The 27,237-nt window shown below is 41.8% G+C and overlaps 2 protein-coding genes across 5 annotated transcripts; one reads left to right on the top strand and one right to left on the bottom strand.

Annotated features, from left to right (window-relative positions):
• Positions 1-621: 621 nt before the first annotated feature.
• LOC308358421 (vomeronasal type-1 receptor 2-like) lies at positions 622-1,542 on the bottom strand (the record flags this gene model as incomplete). Its single annotated transcript, XM_080828603.1, has 1 exon — positions 622-1,542. The coding sequence occupies one exon, from the start codon at positions 1,540-1,542 to the stop codon at positions 622-624; it is 921 nt and encodes a 306-aa protein (XP_080684729.1).
• A 6,793-nt stretch (positions 1,543-8,335) lies between these two features.
• On the top strand, positions 8,336-26,454 carry ZNF677 (zinc finger protein 677). Of its 4 annotated transcripts, none has more exons than XM_080828314.1 (4): positions 8,336-8,381; positions 10,933-10,998; positions 16,409-16,562; positions 24,113-26,454. In XM_080828314.1, the coding sequence occupies exons 2-4, from the start codon at positions 10,984-10,986 to the stop codon at positions 26,098-26,100; spliced, it is 2,157 nt and encodes a 718-aa protein (XP_080684440.1). In that variant the 5' UTR covers positions 8,336-8,381; positions 10,933-10,983; the 3' UTR covers positions 26,101-26,454. The 4 variants fall into 4 exon arrangements, with proteins under 4 accessions (XP_080684440.1, XP_080684442.1, XP_080684441.1 ...); XM_080828316.1 differs by having other exon boundaries at positions 8,341-8,381; positions 16,409-16,574; XM_080828315.1 differs by having other exon boundaries at positions 8,341-9,060; positions 16,409-16,535.
• Positions 26,455-27,237: the final 783 nt, after the last annotated feature.

Here is a 27,237-nt window from a genome sequence, read left to right as displayed (position 1 = left end):
CGCCCTGACCTGAAAATATTTTAATATGCTTGTCTTTCTCCATTAGTGTTAGCATATTTCAAATGTCCCCAATTTCTCTTAGGCTATAAAGCACAATATTTGCAACATAGCCTCCAAAGCCAGAAATAAGTAAAATTTGATTTTTCCCTCCAGCTTCACCCCAGGCCATGTGCATCACAAATCAGAACCATGGCTCCCATCCCTAGCTTCCGAAAAGACTACCCACATGCTATTCCCTCTTATCCAACTGTCTTCACAATTCCAAGGTCAGGTACATCTTAGGACATTTTAATGTATCTCAATTTGAAAGTTACACAGTCAAAGGCATTTCCAGTGTCTTCACATTATTTCAGGACTGTTCTATGGAATCTTAACTTCTCCAGTGTAACTGTTAATGAAAATACAACTATCTAAGTACACACATGTTAATTACAGAAGAGTTCATGTACCACGCTATCGTTATTTACCATTTCATATTAGGCCCGTGTCAGTCTGTCTTGCTCACCCCTCTCTCTGCAGGGAAACCGGCTCATAATTGTTCTAAACATGCTTTCAGGTTTGAGCGCATCCATGACTGAACAGGCGGAGGACAATTCCCACTTCTCTGACAAGATGACAAAATTATGCATTTCTCCCACAGCAGACACAGCGGAGACGGCGTATGCTGGGGTCATGGCTCATGAGAATAAAAGGACTAACAGTTGGAAAACAAGCAGTGATTAGGACAGCGGCATTGATCAGCCACCAGTTGGAATCACTAAAGAAAGCCAAGTAAACGTAAAGGACTGAGGAGAGGGCATAAAATAATACAAAGGTGGCCACCAAAACAATGATGCTTCGGGTGGCTCGGGTCTCAGGGGAGGGTCTGGGGGAGAGACTGTTCGTATGGATGTGTTGGACCCTCTGCTTGTGCCTGTAGAGGACGAAAACCATGGAGCTGCTGGCCAAGGTCATGAGTCCCAAACACAAACTGTCGTGGAGAGATGTCACTGCGGCGTACACTGAGCTTGCGATCTTGGCGCTGTGCCACCAAGCAGGACAATATCTGAAATCTCTTTTCTTTGTAATGTTTTTGTTGCTCCGTGGACCAGTCACAAAAATAGAAAAAAACATACTTCCCACCACATGGAGCACCCAGCACAGGGTACAGGAGAGGCCAACGCACTTGGGAGCTTTCACTTTAAGCTCCGGCCACCTGGAGTTCCCAGGGTGGATGGTGACAGCCTGACAGACACTCAGGAGGCAGGCGGAACAAATGGACACGCCTCTGGCTACTCTGTGAACATAGAGAAGGAGGTGGCACTCATGGTAAGTGGCCGAATGTTTCAGCCCTAAAGCTGCCATGGTCTCTGGGACTCCTCTCGAGAGAATGACCAGGCAGTTGGCTGCACTCAGGTGCCCGAGAATCAAATCTGTGGCTCTCGGCTTGCATCCCCTGAAGTAAAGGGACGTGCAATGATATAAGAGCGAGAAGTTCCCCAGGATTCCGACGACTATCTGGAAGAGCAAGATCATTCCTATATTCAAGTCCACCGAAGCCATTCCGTCGTTTTCCAGAACTCAATATTCAAATTCACAGGCAGGGGGTTCTGCGTGAAGACACGAGTTTGGGGCTACATTTTCACAGGAAATAAAATCTCCACTTACCTTTCCTTCTCCCCGAGACTTAATATTTAAAATATATTCTCTTTCGTTACAGGGATTTCCCAGTTCGGGGGTCTCTTTTCATAGCTCTCACAGCGTGTGCGTGACTGTCCTAACGCTCTACCAATTCTAACTTATTTAATATTCACAACCCTATGAGTAAGGAACTACTATAACTCTCACTTTATGGGCGAGGAGAATTGAACCATGGGCACTGAAATGATTCCTCTAAATAGCGGGAGGATTGGGATTTGAACCTGGGAAGCCTAGCAGCAATGATCTTCGTGTGTACTACTCCACTCTACCATGCCCAGTGCCTAGTTATGGGTGCAAACACACACACACACACACGCACACACACACGCACACACGCACACACGCACTTCTCACACTTTAAATTTATTTTACTATATAAACTTGGTTTGCTAGTTTCCCATTTTTGTTTAAGTATTTCTTTTATAACCAATATAACCAAGGAGTGAGGATTCAAAGGCCTTAATAAATCATAGATGTACTGAATAATTTAAATGAGCCAATGTGATTTACTTAATGTAGACAAATACTAGGATGGCAGCAGAAAAAGTCATTTCATTTTTTTCCTGAACCCAAAATACAATGGCCCCTGTAACAGGAATTATTGCCCAAAACTACAGCTAAAATATGGGACATGAAACAGAAATAGTGACAAGGTATATCAGGGCAGGAAATAAATTAATCCTATAAAGATTACATCACTGTGTGTGTATTATTCTAGAATAAACAAACTGAAACTTGAACAAATACTTGATTTGGAAAAGCTATTAAAATACAAGGCAAACATGCAAAATGGCATTTGAAGACTTGGAACTTTGAGCATTTAATAACTGAAAAGCAAGAGAGGTGAAAGGTGAGCTGGTAATAATATTGAAATGATTTTTTAAAAAATTTTTAATTTATTATTATTTTTAATAAACATATAATGTATTTTTATGAAATGATTTTTTAAAAGACTTATTTGAGAGAGAGAGAGAGAGAGAGAGAGAGGAAGAAACAATGTGAGCAGGGGGAGGAGCAGAGGGAAAAAGGGACAAGCAGACTGTGCTGAGCGCGGAGCCAGTCACGGGGCTGGATCCCAGGACCCTGAGACCATGACCTGAGCCGAAATCAAGAGTCGGACGCTCAACCGATTGAGCCACCCAGGTGCCCTTGAAATGATTTTAAACCAGAGAAAAATTGTCTTTTTTTTCCTGATGAGATTATATTTTTAAATTAACTTATCATTTTAAAATTAAAATATAAAAATAAAGTCCTTAATTTTTTGCTCTTTGAACCCTTCTACTATGATGTTAACTTTTTCTTAAGGGACCTTTCCTAATTTCAGGAAACAAAATTGTCTCACAGATCACTAGATCGCCAATATTTTCAGTAGAGACACATTTACTGTCTCCATTCAGCTCGTCACACTCAAGTTACAGTAGAATAAATTTCAGCAATTCCCATTCAGTCACACTTTTCCTGCTGCGAATCAGGTAATTTAACTCTTCCCATCATATTCGTTATCACATGCACAGGCCTTTACAGAAATCACAATCTTGCTCCTGAAAATGTCCCTGTGACTCTCACACGCTGTACTGAATAGCAGACTAATTCTGAAATTATAATCTTGAAGCATCTTAAAAATCAGACTCTGAAAGCACTTGGATCAAACACCACGAACGCCTTTAAATGACGATTTTGTTCAGTTACATTAGCAGCAGGCGGGCACGGATCTGGCGGGCTCTCCCAACCTCAGGACTGTTGGCCCAGACATGCTCACTCACCACGTTCCTGCTGCATCTCCCAACCGTCGACACTCTGCTCTTGGACTAAAGTAGGAGATACTCACAGACTCTGTCCCGCTGCCTGGACTGTGAGTCGGGTGTAAAGCAGAGGCCGAAGCATGTGTGGACGGCAGGCAGCCAGAGCCTGAGATATGGGTTAGTGATTCTGTGACCTCACCTCCCCAAAGACATGCAATCATCATGTCACCTGTAGGGACAGGGACAGTTCACACTCGGGGAACTGAGAACAGTTCTGAAAAACTTTAATTACCAGCATCTATTAGAAGTTTCTAATGGGCATATCCAAAGGGACCGTCGGAGTGTTTGGGAGAGACTCTTCCATTATTCCTGGAAGCAGACAGGTCTCACGTGGAAGGAGGAAATGCTCAGGTCTGACCCACGAAAGCCCAGCAGAAAAGCGCACGTGCCTCACTGGATTCTGTGCTTCCCTGAGAATTTCTTTTATCCCAGTCTAATTCTTTGTTAATCCTCCGATCCCTGAGTACCACCATCATTTAACTTAGGGGCAGAAAGAAAGAATCATACAAAGGACCCAAGAAGGATTTGCAATTTTTAAGGTTTTTAATTAGTGCAATAAATTTTTAAAATTTTCAATAAATGCAAAAGAAAGAATATGATGTCAATGATTGAGATTTTAAAATATTTGCCCTGTTTCTTCAAGTTAAAACAAACTAGCCAGAAAGTCTATATAAAATGGACACTTTCGGGCGCCTGGGTGGCTCAGTGGTTAAGCCTCTGCCTTCGGCTCAGGTCATGGTCTCAGAGTCTTGGGATCGAGCCCCGCATCGGGCTCTCTGCTCAGCGGGGAGCCTGCTCCCCCTCACCCTGCCTGCCTCTCTGCCCACTTGTGATCTCTGTCTGCAAAAAATAAATAAAATCTTTAAAATAAAATAAAATGGACACTTTCTAGGAAAATGTATCTTTTTTTAAAAATTTATTTTAATAAACATATAATGTATTTAGGAAAATGTATCTTACCAAAATTGCCTTCAGTGACACAGGGAGTCCAAACAGCCCAATATCCATGGAGGAAAGGAAGACATTTATAAGCAGTCCCTCACAAAACAAGCACCAGAATCAGATTAGCAAGCAGATTCTTCCATTGTTTTAAAACTAGGCTCTATCCCCAGTGTGGGGCCCAACATGAGGCTTGAACTCATAACCCTGAGATCAAGACCTGAGCTGAGATCAAGAGTCAAACGCTTAACTGAGCCACCCAGGTGTCCCTAGAGTCCTCCACTCTTTTAAACAGCAGATAAGCCAATGCTACTTACTCAATTCAAAAACATTACAGAAGAAGTAAAATGTCCAAATTATCTCTATATGTCAAATAAAATTCGGATACTAAAATATCCTAAAGTGTGTACCAGAAAGAAAACCACAGAGAGATCTCCAGCTGCCTATAGATGGCACCATCTAAAATAAATATTGCCAAATCCCCTGAAAAATAATATACAAATAACACATGATGGCCAAGTAAAATTTATGTCTGGAATTCAAAAATGATTCACTATTAGAAAACTCGTTAATATTGTTCAACATATTTATGAAGAGAAATCAAGAAATGGCATAGGAATTAGAAACTAAGATGTAAAACTGTGCCTGCAGATGATAGAAAGAACTGATAGAAAACCAATTACAAAAAATAATTCAGTAACCTAATATGATATAATATTGTTATACACAAACAAAGAACTGATAGAAAACCAATTACAAGAAATAATTCAGTAACCTAATAGGATATAATATTGTTATACACAAACAATAGCCTTTCTGTAAATAGGCTATTTTATTTTTAAGTTATCTCTATACCAATGTGGGGCTCAAGCTTACAACCCCGAGATCAAGAGTTGCACCATTCACTGACTGAGCCAGCGAGGCAACCCTGTACTAGGCCGTTGTATAAAAATAAAAGAGTCAAGTTACAATGGGAGGGCCTGCAATTACAAAAGCGTAACATTAAGTGAAATACACTAACCCGGAATAAATCTAACAAAAATGTGTAAAGCCTATCTGAGGAAAACTATAAAACATTCTCGAAATATATAAAAAGGAGAACTAAGTGAACGTAAATTTACATCATGTTCTGGAGTAGAAAAACTCAATATTGTAAAAAGGCCAATTTTCCTTCTGCTAATTTATAAATTTAGTTTGATCCTGGTATAGATACTATCAGTTTTTCAAACTAGCGATGTTACTGCAAAAACCTTATAGAATAACAAACAAATAAAAATAGCCACACAGGGGCGCCTGGGTGGCTCAGTGGGTTAAAGCCTCTGCCTTCGGCTCAGGTCGTGATCCCAGGGTCCTGGGATCAAGCCCCGCATCGGGCTCTCTGCTCAGCGGGGAGCCTGCTTCCCCACTCTCTCTCTGCCTGCCTCTCTGCCTACTTGTGATCTCTTTCTGTCAAATAAATAAATAAAATCTTAAAAAAATAGCCACACAAAAACTCTAGAAAAGAAACAAAATGAGCATGGCTAGCCTTATGAGATATGTTTATTTATGAACAGACTATTAGATCAGTGAAGTGAAAAATTCAGAAGTATGCCAAAGTGCAAAAGAAAAGTTAGTAACCAGCAAAAACTACAGTGGGAAGAACTTCATTAATGCTTGGCATCTGGGAAATGGGAATTCCTATCGAAATGACAATAAATGAGGGGCGCCCGGCGGGCTCAGTCAGAAGAGCATGCAACTCTTGATCTCCAGGTCATTAGTTCGAGACCCACGCTGGGGGCAGAGATTACTTAAAAAAATAAAATCTTTTTTTACAAATGACAATAAATGGTCATATTCTTCGCATCCTATAGCAAGGTAAAGGTCAAGCAAAAGAGAAGTCAATACGGTGAAAAAATAAAGCATGGTTGAATTCCTTCCTAAGACCTGCTTCTGAGAAGCACCTGACGGTAGCCAATGTCTGGCTCATTGTTCTTCATGGAATCGCTCCCTGACAGCTTTGGGGTTGAAAAACATCCTTGTTGAGTTTTGATGCAAACTTGTTTTGTATGTTCAGAACGGCCAGTGGTGTATCCATCGGCGCCATCTGCTTCTTGAGTGGGTTCCAGAGCATCACAACTGGCCCCAGGAACTCCAAGGTAATAGAGCTTAAATGAAAATCTCCCGGGCGCCTCTCTAACAAACAGCTGCTTGATCCTGAACATCCCAGCAAATGCCACTTTCCCTCCTCTTGTGACTACAGATAAACAGGGAAAAACATCACAAAGAAACATGACTGGGGATTGTGAATAAGACCACACAGTCACCACTTGCTGCACTTTCAATCTTCCCTCATGTGGTGGGTTTGGGATTCGGGATCTGGGCAGCATCTCCATAGTTTTCAAGCTCTTTTAAGACATAAGCGGTGGGCCCAGCACGTTCATAGGAACAACATGTCCCCCCAGAATTTCCCCTGACATGAGGGCTACCCAAAGCATCCTGGTCTTGGTAAGCACGTTTCTATCTTTAAATGCTTTCTCTTCCACTTTTTCCTTTTATTTGGCTCTTTCTGAAAATCCCCGCTGGTGGCTACTGAACCCACCCGTTATGATCACTCCATGTTTTTCCACAATCAGCCCTTTTGTTCTTGCAGCCAGGACCTTACTGTGTCCAGGATCTTCTCTGCATGCTGTAAAAGGCACACACAGCTCCCTACAACCTACAATAGCCAAAAACTATTATAAATTGTTTAAACGACGTGGGGTCATTTGAGCACCGACTCCTTGCAGTGAGTGCGCAGTCACCTAACCGGGCGAGGGCGCAGACCCCGCCCACGGCACCCTCAGGATCCCACCGGAAACGGAAGAGGAACTACTAACTTGCCCGCTTCATATTCAGTTAAGTGTATACGACGGTACTGAAAATGGGAAAATCCAATTTTATTATTTGCTTGTATTGTTCACATAAAGAACAGACATCTTGATCAGACGTCTCTGGAAACACTTTCAAACCAGTATTTCGCCAGGACTCGGAAAAGTTAAGTACCTCTGAAAGAGTACAGCTTTTACAAGCCTCCTTACCTGCACTTGAGAGAAAGCATTTAGAAACAGAAAAAAAAAAAAAATCGGTTAAAATACCGACTCTTCGAGTTAAAAATACTCTTCCAAAATAACTGAATAGAGATTCTAGAAAACTGAAATTGCAACGGTATTTGGTAACTAATGCCGTAAGCAAAATACAGGAGGCCATCCGGCAGGTCTCAGAGGCGTTGGAATTTATCATTTATCTTGAGGGGTGTGAATTCCAAGACCAAATTTAAAGAGAGAGAAATTAATTTACAAGCATACAGGCAGGAACTTTGGTTCTTTTAAAGCAGCGGGCCAGCCCTCCGCTCCCGCAGCCCAAGGGCTGGCCCGAAGCCCCGGAAGCGCAGCCCAGCGACCGCGGAGCACGAGTGACCGCTCCGCGAGCAAGAGCTCCGGGGGGACGTTAGTACAAAGCGGCACGTTCCCACAGAGCCGTCCTGCGTTTCTCATTCCAGCTCCCACCGCCCGCACTGAGCACTCCGGCTTTTGCTCCGTCAAGTTAGGAGCGGTTACTGTCAGCGCGGTCGCCCCACGAGGAGCCCCGGGTCCCCGCGCCGCTCAGTGGCCGTCGCAGGAGGCGCGTCTCCACCACTCGCCAGAGTCTGCACGCGCACCGCGCTCAACCGGTCGGACACCGCCGCTTCCGGCCAAAGCCGCCCGCCCCGCCCGAACGTTGCACCCAGCGGGGCGGCGAAACACACCCGCGGAATTCGCAGGAATCCCAGGGCAGGACCCGAAACCGCCGGGAGGGAGGGACAGACGGGAGCGAAAACGGCAGGACCCCGCGCGCCCAGGCCCCGCCCCCGTCCCCGCCCCCGTCCCCGCCCCGCGGCGCACGCGCACGCGCGCTTTCCCGCAGACCCGGAAGCGGATCGCGCGGAACCACTGGCGCGCTCGGGTGAGTGAGTGTCCGTATTTCTGGTTCTTGCGGCCGCCGCGCCCCTCAGGCCCCGCCTCCACACCCAGTTTCGGGGGTCGCCTGGTAAGGTAAAAGCCCTGAACCCCTTCGTCCCTCTCGCTGGGAGCTCGTCCCTGTCGCCTGTCGCGGCGTCGCCGTAAGACGTTCCGAGCCGTGTCGCTCGGTGCGGGACCCGGGAGTGTGCGCTCGGTTCCGTTATCGCTCTGAGGCGGGTTCGGGCCCCAGCCTTGCCGCCTTCGGCTCTTGTAGACGCTGATGGCCCTGCCGGTCGCTTTCCTGCTCAGAACCTTCCCCGGACTCCCGGCTCTGCCCCCACCCCCACCCGCGCCGGTACGGTGGTCCCTCGGGAAGTGGATGCAGGCCCTTCGCTCCGCTCCAGGGAGGGCAGAGGGGCAACCGAGATGGCGGGGAGGAGGCGGGCATCTGCGGAGTTAGGGGCCACCAGAAAGTCTGGGGGGAAAGAGCGGCAGGGATTGAAACAGAGGTTGCGGCAGAGCGGGGTCGAAGTGTTGGAATAGCGAGGGAGGGAAGCCGAAGGATGCGGCAACAGAGAGGGAAACGCAGATGGACAGAAGGAGAGAAGAGAAACGAGGACAGAGACAGACACAGACAACACAACACATAGTGGTCTCGGACAAAGCGCGGGACCCGGACCCAGGTGAGTGTTGAGTTGACTGGATGTGGGATATTGAGTTGTGCGGCACGGATTTGTGGCTCTGGAATGAAAGTTTGTTGGATTGTTTCAGTTAGGCAGAAGGGAATGAGAGTTGTGAAATCAGGTGTTGAAGGCATCTGCACTTTCTAATTGCATAGAAGAGGATCCCATTTGCAGCTCCCGTTAATCTAGAGTGCAGAGGCCTAGCGCAGGCAGTTGCAGGCCATCGTCTTCCCTTCCAGGAAAGGGGGGGGGGACTTTCTGTAACCGCGTGGTGCTTTTCAAAATGGCCGTTATTGACAGAAAGTTTCTCTTTCCCCCCTTTTCCTGGGGCTCATGTCATTCTTTTCTAAATGTGATGTATCTTCACACCTGTTTTAACTTTAATCTCAGAATCCACTGCTTATCTTTTTAGTTTCTAAGTTACTTTCCTTCATTTTTTGTTCAGATTATGAGTTGCATGATTTTCTACTTTACTGTGTAGTGGAATATTGTTTGATGTCTGGTAAATAATTTAAACTGTTTCATTATGCGTCCCTTAAGGATGTTGAGAATCTTTTAACACTCAACATCTAGTTTAGCCAGTTAGTTTCATGTTCAGCAGTTCCCTTCCCTTAAGTGATCTCATGAAATTACTGAGCTCTGAGCAGAAGTTTCCAACTAAGTGGATGTGCCCCTCAAGTCCCCTTTCTGTGCCAATGTTGGGAGGGTGGCCGGACTGATGTGGAACTTTATTCCCACAGAGCCCATCTGTTCATGATGCAGAGGTTTGCTCAGAGCTCCTCTCCGCAGGTGACCCTTATTCATGTTTTTCAGAACTAGTAACTATTTTCAATTTCAAATACTTTTACTATATTTTTTCTGGAAAAGCGGAAGTAAATTAACTTGGGTTTGATTAAACCCATTAAAAAGAATCTAACCTGGTTCAGGAACATGAAAGGTCATCTGCAATTAGGACAGGTCCTTTCTACTTAAACCTGTCTGGGCTACCATTTCAGAATTTACTTACACCCAGGTCTGCTCACTGCTCTGTGGTTCAGACCTCTTAAGGGCAACATGGTAGAAGTGTTCCCCCTCTGAGACTCAGTGCACCCGTCTGTGAAATGGAGATGATAGACCAGGAATTCTGAATCTGAGCTAATAAGATCCCTGAAGTGATTTTCAGAACTGGGTGTGTGTGTGTGTGTGTGTGTGTGTCCGTCCGTGTGTCCCTAGAGGTTTCTGAGAGAGCGTGCCCAGTTATAATTAGAGTTTAAAATGTGACCTAGTTCTCCAGAAATAATGAACACCAAGAAAGAGGCAGGAGCATAGTCCCAGAGACAGAGGCATGCGCCTCTCAGCTCCTATCCCTTTCTGTATCATAACTATCTTAAATTTGATTGTGTCAACTCTTGATATTAAACCCTCTTATGGCTTCCATCACTATCAGGACAAAAATCTAAACTTTTCAGTATCGCTACCAGGGAGAAGCTGTGGAGCTGGCGTGGTCCTTAACATTGAGAGTTGGTCCAGCTTGATGGAATCCACAGGCTTCCGTATCCTGCATCAACCATTCATTGGATGCGGCTGCCTAGGGAGGAGCCAAGAACTTGAATGAGGCAGTTCCTTTGGCCAAGTGCCCAGGGGACAAAGGACAATGCAGATGCAGTAGAATGTGTGGGTTTCAGCAGGAGGGGAGGCTTTCTGGAGACATACGTGAAATAAGGCACTTGTTGCCCTCCGCATGGGAGTTGTCGTCCCTGCCTCCCTCCTGTTGCAGTGAGCGGCAAAGGACTGTCTTTCCTCCACATTAAGGTTCTCCCAGTATGTGTATTACAGCAGAGGAAGGGGTTATGTTGATCCTGTGCATTAAACAACATACTTTTTGTCACACAGAATAACCGTATCTGAGAGAGAAGCCCAGAAGAAGAGGGAAAAAAAGGAGGAATGGCTCTTTCCCAGGTAAAAGTCACACTTTTTTAGTTGATTTTTCTCCTGCTTAAAATGTTTACTCACACTTTCTCCCAGTCTTCTGTCATCTCCGTGAAGATCCTATCTCACTGTGACCCCATGACATGGAACTTGGGAAGAGGCTCCTTTTAGGTAATCAGCCTGGGAAGGATTTTCTGTGCAGGCATGGGCTGGAGAAAGGGAGTAGGCTCTGTGCTGTCAGTGAGGTTGGACCTTAAGGATTCCTCAGAGACCCCTTCTGGATGCCCTTTCAGGTCGTATAAATCAAGATTAAAGAGATTACATATGTAAGTGATGTATTCATGTGCACAAATACCTGGGAAACTCTGGAAAAGGAGACTGATAGGGGATATTTGCTTTTTCTAATTTTATAAATGTCATTGGACGTTAAACAAGGAAATCAGTATATTTCTGACTCCAAAATATTAATACTTTGAAAGAGAATGGGAAGTTCAAAGTAGGAAATAAGAAACAGAGAGGGTGTTTTGTTTTATTAACATAATTAGTTTTAAAATGTAGACTCAACCCATTTGTCCAACAGTGAGTGTTCTTTAAATTATTCACTGCACACCCATCTCTTAAAGACCATGAGGTCTTTATGGAACGCTCAAGATCTTTGCAACTCTCACACAGCAGATCTTTTAGGAAAAAATGTTTATGGTTTAGCCAAGACATAGGAGCAGAACTTTATGTCATTAGAGAGTCTGGGGCTAAATTTTTATTTTACTAATTTTTTTTTAAAGATTTTTATTTATTTATTTGAACAGACAGAGATCACAAGTAGGAAGAGTCAGGCGGAGAGAGGAGAGGAGGAAGCAGGCTCCCGGCTGAGCAGAGAGCCCGATGTAGGGCTCGATCCCAGGACCCTGAGATCAGGACCCGAGCCGAAGGCAGAGGCTTTAACCCATTGAGCCACCCAGGCGCCTCTTATTTTACTAATTATTGTTAAATGTTGTTTTTTTATTTGTTTTTGTTTTTTCTGTATTAAACCTCTCTGGTATTGCTGTGGTTCAGTTCTACACGATGATGGAGTTTAGAAACTAAGAAGTAAACTATCCCCTTCCCATCATATCATCCATCATCACTGACTGTCTTCATCAGGAACCAGTATTCTCTTTAGTAACTATTATAAAAACCTTATAAAAATGCATTTATATACTATATATACTATAATGGTTTGAGAAAATATTCTTCAGTAAATGTTTAATTATCATATTTTATTTTGCAAATTTCAATATTTACATACCCTATATCTGGAGTCGTTTTCATATTAATAAACAGATAACTGCTTTTTTAGAGCCTCATCGGACCATCCTCTAAATGAAAATACATTGGTCCTTTACGATTTCTTACTGTTACAATGACCTCTCCTACTCGCCCTGCTTGTGTTTCCTCTCTTGCTGTGTCTCTCCCTGTCAAATAAATAAAATCTTCAAAAAATAAAAATAAATTTTAAAAAAGAACATAAAGGGAAACTGTATAGGAGCAGTTGTCATATGCTATTAAAGCTAAGTTAATATCAATGAAATTCAAATATTCTATATGTAAACTGCAATCCCCAGGGTAACCACTCAGAAAATAACTTAAAACTATGCAGAAAAATAACAAAAGCAATCAAAATGGTGTGCACATGGGGTGCCTGGGTGGCTCAGTTGTTAGGCATCTGCCTTTGGCTCAGGTCATCTCATGGTCCTGGGATCGAGCCCTGCATCCAGCTCCCTGCTCAGCGGGAGGCCTGCTCCTCCTCCTCCCACTCCCCCTGCTTGTGTTCCTTCTCTCACTGTCTCTCTCTTGTCTTTGTCAAATAAACAAAATCTTTAAAAAAAAAAATAGTATGTACACACAGACACAGTGTAAATTGATTAAATTGATTAAACTCTTCAATAAAAGACAAAGGAGTTAATTTTTAAAAAATAATTTCACTCTAGGGGCACCTGGGTGGCTCAGTGGGTTAAAGCCTCTGCCTTCGGCTCGGGTAATGATCTCAGGGTCCTGGGATTGAGCCCCGTATCGGGCTCTCTGCTCAGCAGGGAGCCTGCTTCCTCCTCTCTCTCTCTCTCTGCCTGCTTCTCTGCCTACTTGTGATCTCTGTCAAATAAATAAAATCTTTAAAAAAAATAATAATTTCACTCTATATCTACAAAAGGCTCACTTTACATACACAAATAGATTGAAAGTGAAATGATGGAAAAGATACTCCATACAAATAGTGATGAAAGCTAGGGGTGTAGTGATACAAATAGAGCAAATAGACGAAGTTGTTTAATTGTTAACGGAGAAGTTGAAGGACGTTACATTTTGAAAGAAGGGTCAATCCATCAAGGAGATGAAACAACTATGAACAATATGTACATAACAACAAAGCCTTTGCTTTTTTGAAGCAAAAATTGAGCAAAATAGTTGGTATTTCAGTATCAATATCAATACTCCCCTTGTAATAATGGCTAAAACAATCAAACATAATATCAGTAAGGAAATAAAGGACTGACCAACTAGACTTAGCAGACGTCTACAGAACACTCCAACAAAAACAAAGCACTAAAAAATTAGGAATAGAAGGGAACTTCCTCAGTCTGAAAAAAAGGTATTACTAAATACTAAAATTCTGCAGCTAACATTATACTCATTGGTAAAAGACTGAAAACGTACACCCTAATACCAAGAACAAATAAGGGTGCCCCATTTTGTCACCACACTTTTAACATTGTACTGAAGTTCTAACCAGAGAAAATAGAGGGGAAAAATGTGTCAAAATTGGAAAAGAATTCAACCTACGTCTATTCACAGAATACATGATCTTATATTTAGAAATAAAGAATCCTCAAGAGAACAGTTAGAGATAATAAATTCATTGAAGTTACAGAACACAATATCAACGCTCACAATTCGGCTGTATTTCTGTATACTGGCAATCAGCAAATTGAAAGTAAGTAAACAGTTCTATTTACAAGAGCATCAAAACGAATGGGAATAAGTTTAACCAAGGAAATGGAAGATTTATACACAACGAAAACTACAAAGATGCAGTTAAAAATTAAAACCTAAATAAATGTCAGGATAGCCTGTGTTTGTGGATTGGAAGACATTAAAATGGCAGTGCTCCCCAAAGTTAGATAAAAAGTAATGCAATACCCAGCAAAATCTCAACAGCCTTTTTTAAAAGCACAAATCTGAAACCTGATTCTAAAACTCAGTCGATTTGGTAAGGACCCCAAATAACCAAAATTAACATGAGAAAGAACAAAGTTGGAAGACCTAGAATTCCCAACATCAAACCATACTACAAATCTTTTTTTTTTTTTTTTAATTTATTTGACAGAGATCACAAGTAGGCAGAGAGACAGGCAGAGAGAGAGGAGGAAGCAGGCTCCCCGCTGAGCAGAGAGCCCGATGCAGGGCTCTATCCCAGGACCCTGGGATCATGACCTGAGCCGAAGGCAGAGGATTTAACCCACTGAGCCACCCAGGCGCCCCTACAAATCTTTTTTTTTAACAAGTCGTCTTTTTTTTTTTTTTTTAAGTTTTTATTTATTTATTTAATATATTGAGAGTGAGATCACAAGTAGGCAGAGAGGCAGGCGTTGGGGGTGGGGGGAAGCAGACATGATGCGGGGCTTGATCCCAGGACTCTGACATCATGACCTGAGCTGAAGGCAGAGGCTTAACCCACTGAGCCACCCAGGCGCCCCCATACTACAAATCTTGAGTAATCAAAAGTGTAACTCCAGCAGAGGCTAGAAATACAGATCAAAGTGACAGAACTGAGCATCCACAAATAAACCCATACATCTGTAGTCAATTCCTTTTTTACAGGGGTGCCAAAAACACTCAGTGGAAAAAGAATAGTAAGTGGTGCTGGCACACCTGGATATCTGTGTGAGAAGGAATAAAGTGAAACTACCTTGTACCATATAAATAATTCAGAATTAATCAAAGACTCAATGTAAGAGCTAAAACTTTAAAACTCCTGGATGAAAACAGAGGTAAAAGCTTCATGATCTTGGGGTTGGCAGTGGATCTAATACATGATACCAAAAACAAAAGAGAGAAAGATAAATTGGTCATCATCAAAATTAATGTTTGTGCACTAAAGGACATTGTCACATATGTGAAACATAACCTACCAAATGGGAGGAAATAATTTGCAAATCATGTATCTCGTCAGGGTCTAGAACCTAGAATATACAAAGAACTTCTACAACTCAACAACCCAAATAAAAAGAACCCAATTTAAGAAATGGTCAAAGGATTTTAACGGACACTTCTCCATAGCAGATCAACAGCTGAAACAGGCCCCTGAAGAGAGGTTCAGTGAAATCCGTCATTAGTGAAATGCAGAGTCAAAACCACAATGAGATACCATTTTACACCCACTAGGATGAGTACAGTAAGACAAAATGTTGGTCAAGATGTGGAGAAATTAGAATCATGACACATTCTGCTAAAATGTAGAAGTTGCTGTTGGAAACAGCATGGCAGATTTTTTTTTTTAAAGATTTTATTTTTTTATTTATTTGTCAGAGAGGGGGAGATCATAAGTAGGCAGAGAGGCAGGCAGAGAGGGGGCGGGGGGGGGAGCAGGCTCCCTGCTGAGCAGAGAGCCCAATGCGGAACTCGATCCCAGGACCCTGAGATCATGACCTGAGTCGAAGGCAGAGGCTTTAACCCACTGAGCCACTCAGGCGCCCCAGCATGGCAGATTCTTGAAAAATTAAACCATGCGACCCAGGAATTCCATTCCTAGGTATATAACCAAAAGAACCGAAAACAGGTATCCAGACACCTACGTGTACTTGAAAGTTCACAGCAACATTATTAACATTAGCCAAAGGTGATGACCAAAGGCCCATCAATAGACAGCGAATACAGTCTAGTCCTACAGTGGAATAGTATTCAGCCATAAAAAAGCGATGTACTGATATGTACAACATTATGCACGAACCGAACGTTATTCCAAGTGAAAGAAGCCAGATGCAGAAAAGGCACATTTTATATCATTCCATTTACAAATATGAAAAACCCAAACTAGGTAAATCCATAGAGACAAAGCATTAGTGGTTGCCAGGAACTGGGGAAGAAAGGGCCAATAGGAAGCACCTACTTAATGGGTAAAGGGTTTCCATTGGGAACGATACAAATATTTTTGATCTCGACTGAGGTGATGTTTGTTCAACACTGTGAATATACTCAATGCCACCCAATGGTACTTTAAAATGGCTAATTTTATGTTGTTTCATTTAAGAAAATCAGAGAACTATAACTTGCTCAGAATTACTTTACACAGATCGGTCGGAATACTCACCTCCAGTCAAGTCATCTTTACACATCTCTGCTGCTTTTACTTTGTGTCAGAATCAGAACACTCTGCCTGTCCGCTTGGTGAGATGTGTTTTCATTTCAGGGACACTTCACCTTCAGGGATGTGGCCATCGAATTCTCTCAGGAGGAGTGGGAGTGCCTGGACCCTGCCCAGAGGGCCTTGTACAGGGACGTGATGGTGGAGAACTACCGGAACCTGGTCTCCCTGGGTGAGGAGAGTTTCCTTCCAGAAGTCGGTAGTTACTTTTGTATGTCTTCGCATTTTTTCTTGAGAGCCCCTGACTTGACTATGAGTTTCAAATCCATGTTCTTAAGGGAGTGATGAAAGCTGTTGTTTTTTTTTTTTTTAACGATTTTTTATTTATTTATTTGACAGAGATCACAAGTAGGCAGAGAGGCAGGCAGAGAGAGAGAGGGGGAAGCAGGCTCCCCGCTGAGCAGAGAGCCCGATGCGGGGCTTGACCCCAGGACCCTGGGACCATGACCTGAGCCGAAGGCAGAGGCTTTAACCCACTGAGCCGCCCAGGCGCCCCAATGAAAGCTGTTTTGATAGAGAATGGAAAGGCTTCGTAATGTCAAGTCCCTTCTCTTCCGAAGTTCCGCGTTCGTGCTTCGTTAGGTAGTTGCAGAACATTAGTAGTCAGAAAACCTTACAGTGAATTTTTAAAAAATACCTGATTCTGTGGTCTTACCCTCGTGCTTTTGATTCAGTAGTTCTTGGAAGAGAGCTAGATACCTGCACACATACAGTAACCCCGAAGCATTCAGGAGGAGGCAGTCCGTTGACTAGTTTTTTTAAATACTTTCTACACCCGCGTATAGTGAACACCCTCTGTTCTCCACTGAACAAAGAGCCAGGAATATGTTCTGGAAGAGCAAAGCATATCAGGTTCTTTTTTCTTTATAATTTGAAGTCTCTTGAGCTGAATATTACTTATTTTGGAACAAGGGGAAGACCCGCGGGCTGTGGAAAGTGAAGTGCAAACGGGAAATGCAGACATGTGGGAATGTATTAGGATGGGAACACGTAAGAGCTCAGATGGGCGGAGTAAGCTGCTCTGTTAAATACTGTTTGGGGAGGATTTATGGGAAAATAAAGGTTTATTCTTACGAACTCTCAAAGGAAATCCTCTGCGCACCCAGTGTCATGACCTGCAACACTCTCCCCTGGCCCCTCTGACCACATTGGTGCCATTGTTTGAGAGGGACCAAGATGGCGGTCCCTGAGGAGTCTTACCCCTTGATTTCTCTTGGTTCTCAATCCATACAGATCAGAGCTGAGGCCTCCGTAGTGCTGACCCTAAGACCTATTCAATTTCCATTAACATTTTTATATCCTTGGGAGAACATCTCAGCAGACAAACAGAATGACTGCCTTTCCGTTGTATCTGGGGCTCCATGAGACTTCGTGGAGCTGTGTCAAGCCCTCTCTGCCTGTTCAGGCCCCTCAACCATTTCTTCAGTTCTCATTTTGCCATTCATGTTTAAAAAGAAATGGGGAGGGTCTTTCTGAGATGGTGGCCCAGCAGTAATATAAAGACTGGATACTGAGATCCTCTCTGATCCCCACTGCCATATGGGGGTATAGCCCGGTCGTTCGGACATTCACCCTACAGTCTGGATAGAGCACAGAGCCCCTTTCAGGAACCCCACAAAATTTGACCCTCTTATTTTACTCCCATATATTGTATTTTCCTCCCTCTTCTCTAAGATTTTGCCTCTGAAACTTGCTTTTGAAAAATAATTCCAAGGGTCTAAAGCCTCATCCGCTTTTCCTGCTGTGATAACCCACCTTTAGGTAACAGCTTCACGGTGGACTCCGCCATGGAGGAGTTTACCAGGTAACAAAATTCTTGAAGAGGAACATAGATTAGTATGCTGTGGTGTCCTCCTGCTGCCTAAAGAAGTGCTTCTTGAAGCCACCAGGTAGAATGTCAGCATGTCCCAGGACACCGAGATGGAAGGTATCAGGAGATCCTGAGTGATCCGGGCCTCTAGTTGTCCTAGCTTTTGTGCTGGTTAACAGTGCTTCCCGAGGGCGGTGACGGTGTAGATCAGACATAATACGATCCTCTCCTTTGCGCCAGCAATAAGAGAGTCATCTCACCCTCCCTCTTGGCCCCTGCAAACATGGACCTCTTTACTGTCTCCATAGTTTTGCCTTTCCCAGAATGTCATAAAGTTGGAATCAAACAGGATATATAGCCTTTTCAGATTGTTGTGCATTCACGTTTCCTCCATGTCTTTTCCTGGCTTGACAGCTTCTTTTTTTTAGCGCTGAATAGTATTTCCGTTGTCTGAATGGGCCACAGGTTATTTCTCCATTCGTCTACTGAGAGGCACCTTGGTGGCTTTCAGGTTTGGGCAAATTACAGATAAAGCTGCTATGAACGTTCATATGCAGGGGTTTTTGGTGTGTTGTTTGGCTTTTATAGCCCTTTTTGGCTTTTGTAGAACTTCATTCCTTTTTGTTGCCACGTAATATTCTATGCACGAATCCCACATCTTGTTTATCCGTCCGTGCGTCGCTGGCCATTTGCGTTGTTTCTGCCTGATGGCTGTTACGAGTAATGCTGCTGTAAACAGTTTTGCACAAGTTTTTATGGGGACATACAGTTTTCATTTCTCTTCAGCGTATAGCTAGGAGTGGAACTGCTGGGCCGTACGGTAGTTTTCTTTAATCTTTTGCAGAGCCACCAGACTGTTTTCCAAAGCAGCTGCCCCATTTTACATTCCCACCAGGGATGTATGAACATTCCGGGTTCTCCACATCCTTACCAACACTTGTAAAGTCTCCTTGATTATAGTCATCCTAGGGATGTGGAGTTGTATCTTATCCCGGTTTTGATTTGCATTTCCCTAATGACTCATGGTGTTAGACATCTTTTTGTGTGCTTATTGGCCATCTCTCTATGGTTTTTGAAATGTCTGTTCAGATTCTTTGTCCATTTTAAAATTGGATTGTCTTTTTATTGTTGAGTCTAAAGAGTTCTTTATATATTCTAGATGCAAGTGCCTTATCAGATATATGATTGGCAAATATTTTCTCCCATTCTGGGGGTTCTCTTTTGACTTTGTTGAAGGCTGAGTTTTAAAGGCTGAAGGAGAGGATAATCTTTATTGAGATTTTGTTTGTAAACTAGTTTCCTATAGTATCTACAATAACAATCTGAAAATGGATTTTCATGACTGGGAGGCCTTGAGGTTATATGCTAACAATTTCTCAAATCTTAACTTGCCAGGATAAAAGGCACTTGGGCACATTTGGGAGCGTTTTTGTTTCAACTCAGGTCATTTCCGCCTGTAGCCTCTGAGAGCTGTGTTCACACAGTATGTATGAGGGTCACAACACCCACAATGCTCCCTTTGCCCCCCTCTACCCGCCACTACTGCTCTTTACTGGCCACATTCTTCCTGTTTCAACATTTCTCTTCCTGTTTAGAAAAGTAAATTTCAACATAATAAGATCGTGTTACCCGATTTTGATCAAGACAGAAATGTTTCACTACTGACAACGTTGGTCTAGAGGACACAGAGTCACTTCATTCTACAAGGAAGCCACCTCCCATTGACCCTCTGAGAAGATGATGGTGTCTTAGTTGATCCTTTTCCTAGTACTGTCTGTCTAATAAAATAAAGCTAAAATCTCTCTCTTTCCCAGGCCATCCTGGCTTCTTAGGGTCCGGCCCCTGTGCATTCATTAGGAGGAAGTCATGATGTGGATAATTCCATAAAGGGAAAATTTAAAATTAGATGTAGTTTAAATACAGCTTACTGAGATTTCTAGTTAGCCTTTCTGTAGGAAAAACCTGTATCATTGCTCAAATGTTTACTGCATTCCTAGTATATGGAAAGACCATATTGATATCTTTTTGTTTTTCGTTTAAAAACTCAAAGTGCAGCAGCGGTTTGTTTTGCTTTGTTTTTGGTTTTGTTTTGTTTTGTTTTGTTTTGTTTTTGAAAGAGAGAGAGCAAGCATGTGTGTGCTGGCGGGAGTGGTTGGGGAGGGAGGGAAGGGAAGAGAATCTTAAGCAGGCGCTACACCTGGCACAGAGCCTGACAGGGGGCTTGATCTCACGACCCTAAGGTCATGACCTGAACCAAAACCAAGAGTCAGACACAACATACCGAGCCACTCAGGCACCCCAGCAGCTAGTCTTTTTTTTTTTTTTTTTTTAAAGATTTTATTTATTTATTTGACAGATGGAGATCACAAGTAGGCATAGAGGCAGGCAGAGAGAGAGGAGGAAGCAGGCTCCCGGCTGAGCAGAGAACCCGATGTGGGGCTCGATCCCAGGACCCTGGGATCATGACCTGAGCCGAAGGAAGAGGCTTTAACCCACTGAGCCACCCAGGCGCCCCGCTTTTTAATTTTTATTATTAAGTGTTTGCTACACCCACCGTGAGGCTCAAACTCAACAACTCTAAGATACAGAGTTGCATGCTCTGCCAGCTGAGCCAGCCAGGTGCTCATCTTTTTTCTTTTTTTCCTCCTAAACCTTTTGATCCCCTTCACCCATTTCTGCTACTATCCCGTCAGCCTCCTGCCTCTGGCCACCGTCAGTATACTCTCTGTATCTCAGAGAGTTGTTGTTGTTGTTGTTGTTTAAGAGTCTGCATATAAGACAGTTCATAGAAGATACTGGTCTTTTTGGCTGACTTATTCCACTTAGCGTAATGTCCTCAAGGTCCATCCATGTTATCACAAATGGCAAGATTCTGTTCTTTTTTTTAGACTGGATAACACTGTATTTACCCATTCACCCATCAGTGGACACTTAGATTGTTCCCATATCACGGATATTGTGAATAGCCCTGCAGCAAACATCGGAACGCATGTATCTTTTTGAATTCGTGTTTTGTTTTCTTCAGGTAAATAAGAGGAATTGGTGAATCATACAGTAATTCTATTTTTCATTTTTTTAGGAACAACCATACTGTTTTCCATACTGGCTACACCAATTTAGACTCCCACCAACAGTGCACAAATTCTCCATCCCCTCACTAACACTGGTTATTTCTTGTCTTTTTGATACCTGCCATTCTGACGAGCGTAACGTGGTATCTCACTGTGGCTCTGATGTGCATTTCCCTGATGATGATTGATCTTGAGCTGCTTCTCTTGGTCCTGTTGGCCATCTGGATGTATTTGTTGGAAAATATCTATTCAGATCTTATGCTCATTTTTTAAATTGGGTTATTTGGGGGCTTTTTGCTGTTATTTTGGGTTATTAGCCCCTAATAAGATACATGATTTGCTAATATTTTCTCCCATTCAATAGGTTACCTTTTCATTTTGTTGATGGTTTCCTTGCCTGTGCAGAAATTTTCTAGTTTGATGCAAGTCCCACTTATTTTTGCGTTTGTTAATTTTTAGTATCAGGAGTGAAAAAAAATCATTGCCTAGACCTGTGTCAAGGAGCTTATTACCCTCTATCTTTTCTTCTAGGAGTTTTATGGATTCAGGTGTTAAGTTCAAGTCTTTAATCTCTTTTGGGTTAGTTTTTGTGTATGGTATCAGGTAGTGGTCCAGTTCCATTCTTTTGCATGTGGCTGTCCAGTTTTCCCAATACTGTTTATTGAAGAGACTGTCCTTTCCCTGTTGTATATTCACATCTCCTTTGTTGTAAATTAATTGACCACGTGTGGGGTTTATTTCTGGGTTCTTCTGTTGATCTCTGTGTCTGTTTTTATGCTAATACCATATTGTTTTCATTACCACAGCTTTGTAATGAAGGAGTGTGAAATCAGGGAACGTGATGCCTCTAACTTCGTTCTTCCTTCTCAAGATGCTTTTGCCATTCGGGGTCTTTTGTGGTTCCATACAGATTGTAGGATTTTTCTATTTTGTGTCCCAGGTTTTTACGTGGACATAAATTTTCAACTTAGTTGTGTAAATACCAAGGAGTTTGGTTGCTAGGTCCTATTTAAGAGCATATTTAATTCTGTAAGAAACTGCAGGCTGTCTTCCAGAGGGGATACCATTTTGCATTCCCACCAGCAGTGACCGAGAGCTCCTGTTCCACATCCTCAGTGGTATTAAGTGTTACAGTGTTCTGGATTTTGGCCATTCGTAACTGTGTATAGTGGTATCTCAGTATTTTTTTTTAAGATTTTATTTATTTATTTCACAGACAGAGATCACAAGTAGGCAGAGCGGCAGGCAGAGGGAGAGGGGGGAGCAGGCTCCCTGCCGAGCAAAGAGTCTGACGCAGGGCTCGATCCCAGGACCTTGGAATCGTGACCTGAGCCAAAGGCAGAGGCTTTCAGCCACTGAGCCACCCAGGCACCCCAAGTATCTCATTATTTTAACACACATTTTCCTTAGTTAAATATATGACATTCTTTAAACTGAGAATTTTTGATATCTTGTGAACATACTTTTAAGTTACTGCTTTAGTCACAGAAATACCATTCAATTGACTTACCTTAGCTTTTGCGTAAGATACATTATTTTTTCCCTATATATATGTAGTTTTCTGAAAATAACTTTTGAATTTTATTTTCATTTTATTTTTTTTTTGCTACAAATAATTTATTCTAATATTCTTGTTTAGATTCATCATGTACATCCTAGTATATTAATAATATTTAAATATCTAATTTTACTTAAGGAAATGAAGCTTTTTTATACTCCATGATTTCCTTATTACTACTGCTTCTAATATTTGTGTTTCCCAGAAAATTTCTTACACTCTTGAAATTACGTATTTCAGTTAACCCACCTAGTCCTTGTTGACACACATCCCATTGCTGTCCTGTTTTCCTGTTATTGGCTACTTACGTTCCTAACCACAGCTGTGCACATAGACCTCTGCCATGGACCACAGTGACACTGCCAAAAATTGTTTCTCCGTTTAAATACTGCTGTGCACACTGTCCTTCTAAAGGACAGATTACCATAGATGTGTAAGCACAAGCACTACTCCCACTTCTCCTGGTACTCCTTGTGCTTCACTCTTGCTTTTCTGAACCCAAATCCTGGCCTTGGCTCAGACTTTTCATTGATCTAAACAAACTGTACTGGTATCTCCTGGTATGTTAATTATGAGGCCAAACACCTCAGTTTCCACAGGGCCCGCCCCTCCCCACACTGCATTACCTACGTAAGGAAAGAGCCCTATTCATACACAGCACACCCTGCTCAGTACAGCAGCATGATCTGGTGCTTAATAATAATGTGTGGGGATATGATGAAAGAAAAAAGATACTTTAAGAAATCTGTATTACAGTTAAACATTTGATAAATCTAGCAGGTTAAGTAACCAGTTACACAAAATAATAGTCTCTGAATTCTAAAGAATTCTTTCCCGAGAACTAAAGAAAGAATTTACATTCCATAAGGAATACACAGTAGGAGAAATGAAAGATACGTTGAGAATCACTGAATTATGAAATATCGGGTTCAGATAAACACATTTTCATTAAGATTAAGAATTAGGGAAGACAGAAATCTCAGTTATGATCTCATGTACAGTTACATAATAGTCAGTATATAGATCAGCTCCCTAGTCATGAAGTATCAAGTACCCAGGTATACGGCCAAAAAATATGTATAGTATATCATAGTATGTTTAGAAAATTTATCTTAAGATCAGAGAAAATATTAATATGGAAAAATTTTTATAAAAAGGAAACTTAAAAACATTACATATTACAGTAGTGTTTGTATATTACGATAGTGTTTGAAGACTGCTTGAGAAACTTCCTATGTTCATGGTAAGTACTTTTTTATATAATTATGTAATTCAGCATACAATATTTACCCTCTGACTCTCTTTGATAGGAAGCCTTTCTGCTGGATTTGCAATCAAGAAATTATCACCAAAAGAGGACATTAATAAAGGAGAATCATACCACTTAGTGATATTGGAGAGAGATGAAAGCCAAGGCATCAAGGATTTTGATTTCAAGGAAGTTTGGGAAAATATGCATGAGTTTGAGAGTCAGTGGAGATACGATGCAAGAAATTACGAAGAAGTGCCTTTGACACATAACAAAAATCTCACTCATACAAAAGATCAACAACTTAATAAATCCTCAATTACTTTTCCTCAAAAGCAGAGTACTTCTGTAGGAAATCATACATACCAATATTTCATGCATGACGAGCCATTTGTAAGGCATTTGTTAAAACTGGAAAATAACATAAGTGGTGCTGGAAACTGGTACACAGACTGTTTGGAAAACAGAACTGGGTTACATTTACACGCACACCTGGCTGAACGACAGAGATTTCAGGCTAAGGAAAAAATGTATGAATGTAATCAAGTTGAGAAATCTTTCAACAATGGTTCCTCTGTTTCACCACTTCAAAGAACTCCTTCTAGTATCAAAAACATTTGGAATAAATATAGGAAGATTTTAAAATATCCTTTGTTACCTGCACAGTACAGAAGAGCATACACTAGGGGAAAATCTTACAAATGTAATGACTGTGGGAAGGCTTTTAGCAAAAGCTCAAACCTCATGAGTCATGAGAGAATTCATTCAGGACAGAGACCTTACAAATGTAATGAGTGTGGCAAAGCCTTTACAGAGCGCTCACATCTTACTCAACATAAGAAAATCCATACTGGAGAGAAACCTTACAAATGTAAGGAGTGTGGCAAAGCCTTTAACCAATGTTCAAACCTCACTAGACATCAGAGAATCCATACGGGAGAGAAACCATATAAATGTAACATATGTGGCAAGGTTTGTAGTCAAAATTCAAACCTTGCAAATCATCAGAGAATGCATACTGGAGAGAAACCTTACAAATGTAATGAATGTGGTAAGGCTTTTATCCAACGGTCACACCTTTGGAGTCATGAGAGAATTCATACTGGTGAGAAACCTTACAAATGTAATGAATGCAGCAAAGCCTTTGCTGAACGTTCAAGCCTTACTCAACATAAGAAAATCCATACTGGAGAGAAACCTTACAAATGTAAGGAGTGTGGCAAAGCTTTTAAGCAGTGCTCACACCTCATTAGACATCAGAATACACATCCTGGAGAGAAACCACACAAATGTGATGTTTGTGGCAAGGCTTTTATCCAAAGTTCTAGCCTTCTAGAACATCAGAGAATTCATACAGGAGAAAAACCTTACAAATGTAGTAAATGTGATAAGGCTTTTATCAGACGGTCACACCTATGGGGCCATGAGAGAACTCATACTGGAGAGAAACCTTACAAATGTATTGAGTGTGGCAAAGCCTTTGCTGAGCGTTCAAATCTTACTCAACATGGAAAAATCCATACTGGAGAGAAACCTTACAAATGTAATGTGTGTGGCAAAGCTTTTTCCCAATTTGCAAACCTTACCAGGCATCAGAAAATACACACTGGAGAGAAACCACACAAATGTGATGTGTGTGACAAGGCTTTTATCCAAAGTTCAAGCCTTATGGAACATCAGAGAATTCATACAGGAGAAAAACCTTATAAATGTAACAAATGTGATAAGGCTTTTATTAAACGTTCTCATCTTTGGGGTCATGAGAGAACTCATACTGGAGAGAAACCTTATAAATGTAATGAGTGTGGCAAAGCCTTCACGGAGCGTTCACATCTTACTCAGCATAAGAAAATCCACACTGGAGAGAAACCTTATAAATGTATTGAGTGTGGCAAAGCTTTTACCCAGTTTGCAAAACTTACTAGGCATCAGAAAATACATAGTGAAAAGAAACATTATAAATCTAGTATGTGTGGCAGTGGTTTTATTCAAAACTCAAGCTTTGGGGATCATCAAAGAACTCACAGTAGAAGGAAACCTTACAAATAGAATGATTAAGCAAGTGTTCAAGCCTTATTCAACATCAGAGATTCCATATCATGGAGAGGAATCATAGGAAACTAATGTATGTGGCAAAATTTGTAACCAGGGGCTTACACCTCACTTGATATCATAATATAAATCTCTAAAAGAAAGCACACAAATGTAATGTATGGCAAGGCTTATCCAAAGTTTTTACCTTATGGAACATAACTGTTCTTATAGACAGAAACTTTACAAATGTAATGAATATGATCAGCTTTATAAAAAATGTACAGCTTTGGGGGGGCACATAAAATAAGTGAATGGGATTAAGAGGGACAAATTTCCAGTGATTAAAAAAAATAAAAGTACAACGTTGTGGTTCTGAAAGAATTCATGTGAGATGGAAACCATACAAATGTGCCAAGGTCTTTACCTCAGAAATACCAAAGAATTCATACTGGACAGAAACATTACAAATGTAATGGAAGTGATCATTTGTTTAGCCAATTCTCTCAATGGACTAAAATAAGAAAACTCATACTAGGGAGGAAGTAGGTCTGCTTTGAGGATTAACCAATCTTAGATGTTAAATTCCATAGAAAATTTAAAGTATTTAAAACCTAATGAGATGATAATTATCAATAGAACAAAGATGGAAAGAGCCACTAATTATCTTCAGCTTATAATTTTTAAAAATATTTTAAGTATTCTCAACACCCAATGTGGAATTTAAACTCACGACCCCAGGATCAAGAGTCACGTCCTCTTATAAGGACTGAGCTAGCCAGAAGCCCCTATAATTTTTTTTACTCAATTACTTGAGGTTTCTCGAGGCTGCATTATTACTGGTGACACAACCTGCAGTGTGGAATCCGCTGATGTTATACTTTAATTACATGCATTTCATGGGCCACCATGATGGTCTCAAGGGATCGGTAAGGTGAAAGGACCCAGGTCATTAGGTGGGGTTTTTACTCATACCTATGTAACCTGGGAAAACTAGGACACTAATTTTAAGATACAGCACAGTGTAGGTTTGAGGGCTTAGTGGAGTCAGGGAATATAGTATAAAACTCTTACATAAATTGCCATGTTTCCTGTGACTACAGCCTCTTCTCTAGATTTGTTGGTATGATTGAGGGCCTTTGTTGGTGGTTACAG

The sequence above is a fragment of the Martes martes genome (assembly GCF_963455335.1).
Source record: "Martes martes genome assembly, chromosome: 17".
Lineage (NCBI taxonomy): Eukaryota > Metazoa > Chordata > Mammalia > Carnivora > Mustelidae > Martes > Martes martes.
Note: the sequence above shows the minus strand (reverse complement) of the source record. Positions and strands in the feature narration are given on the sequence as shown.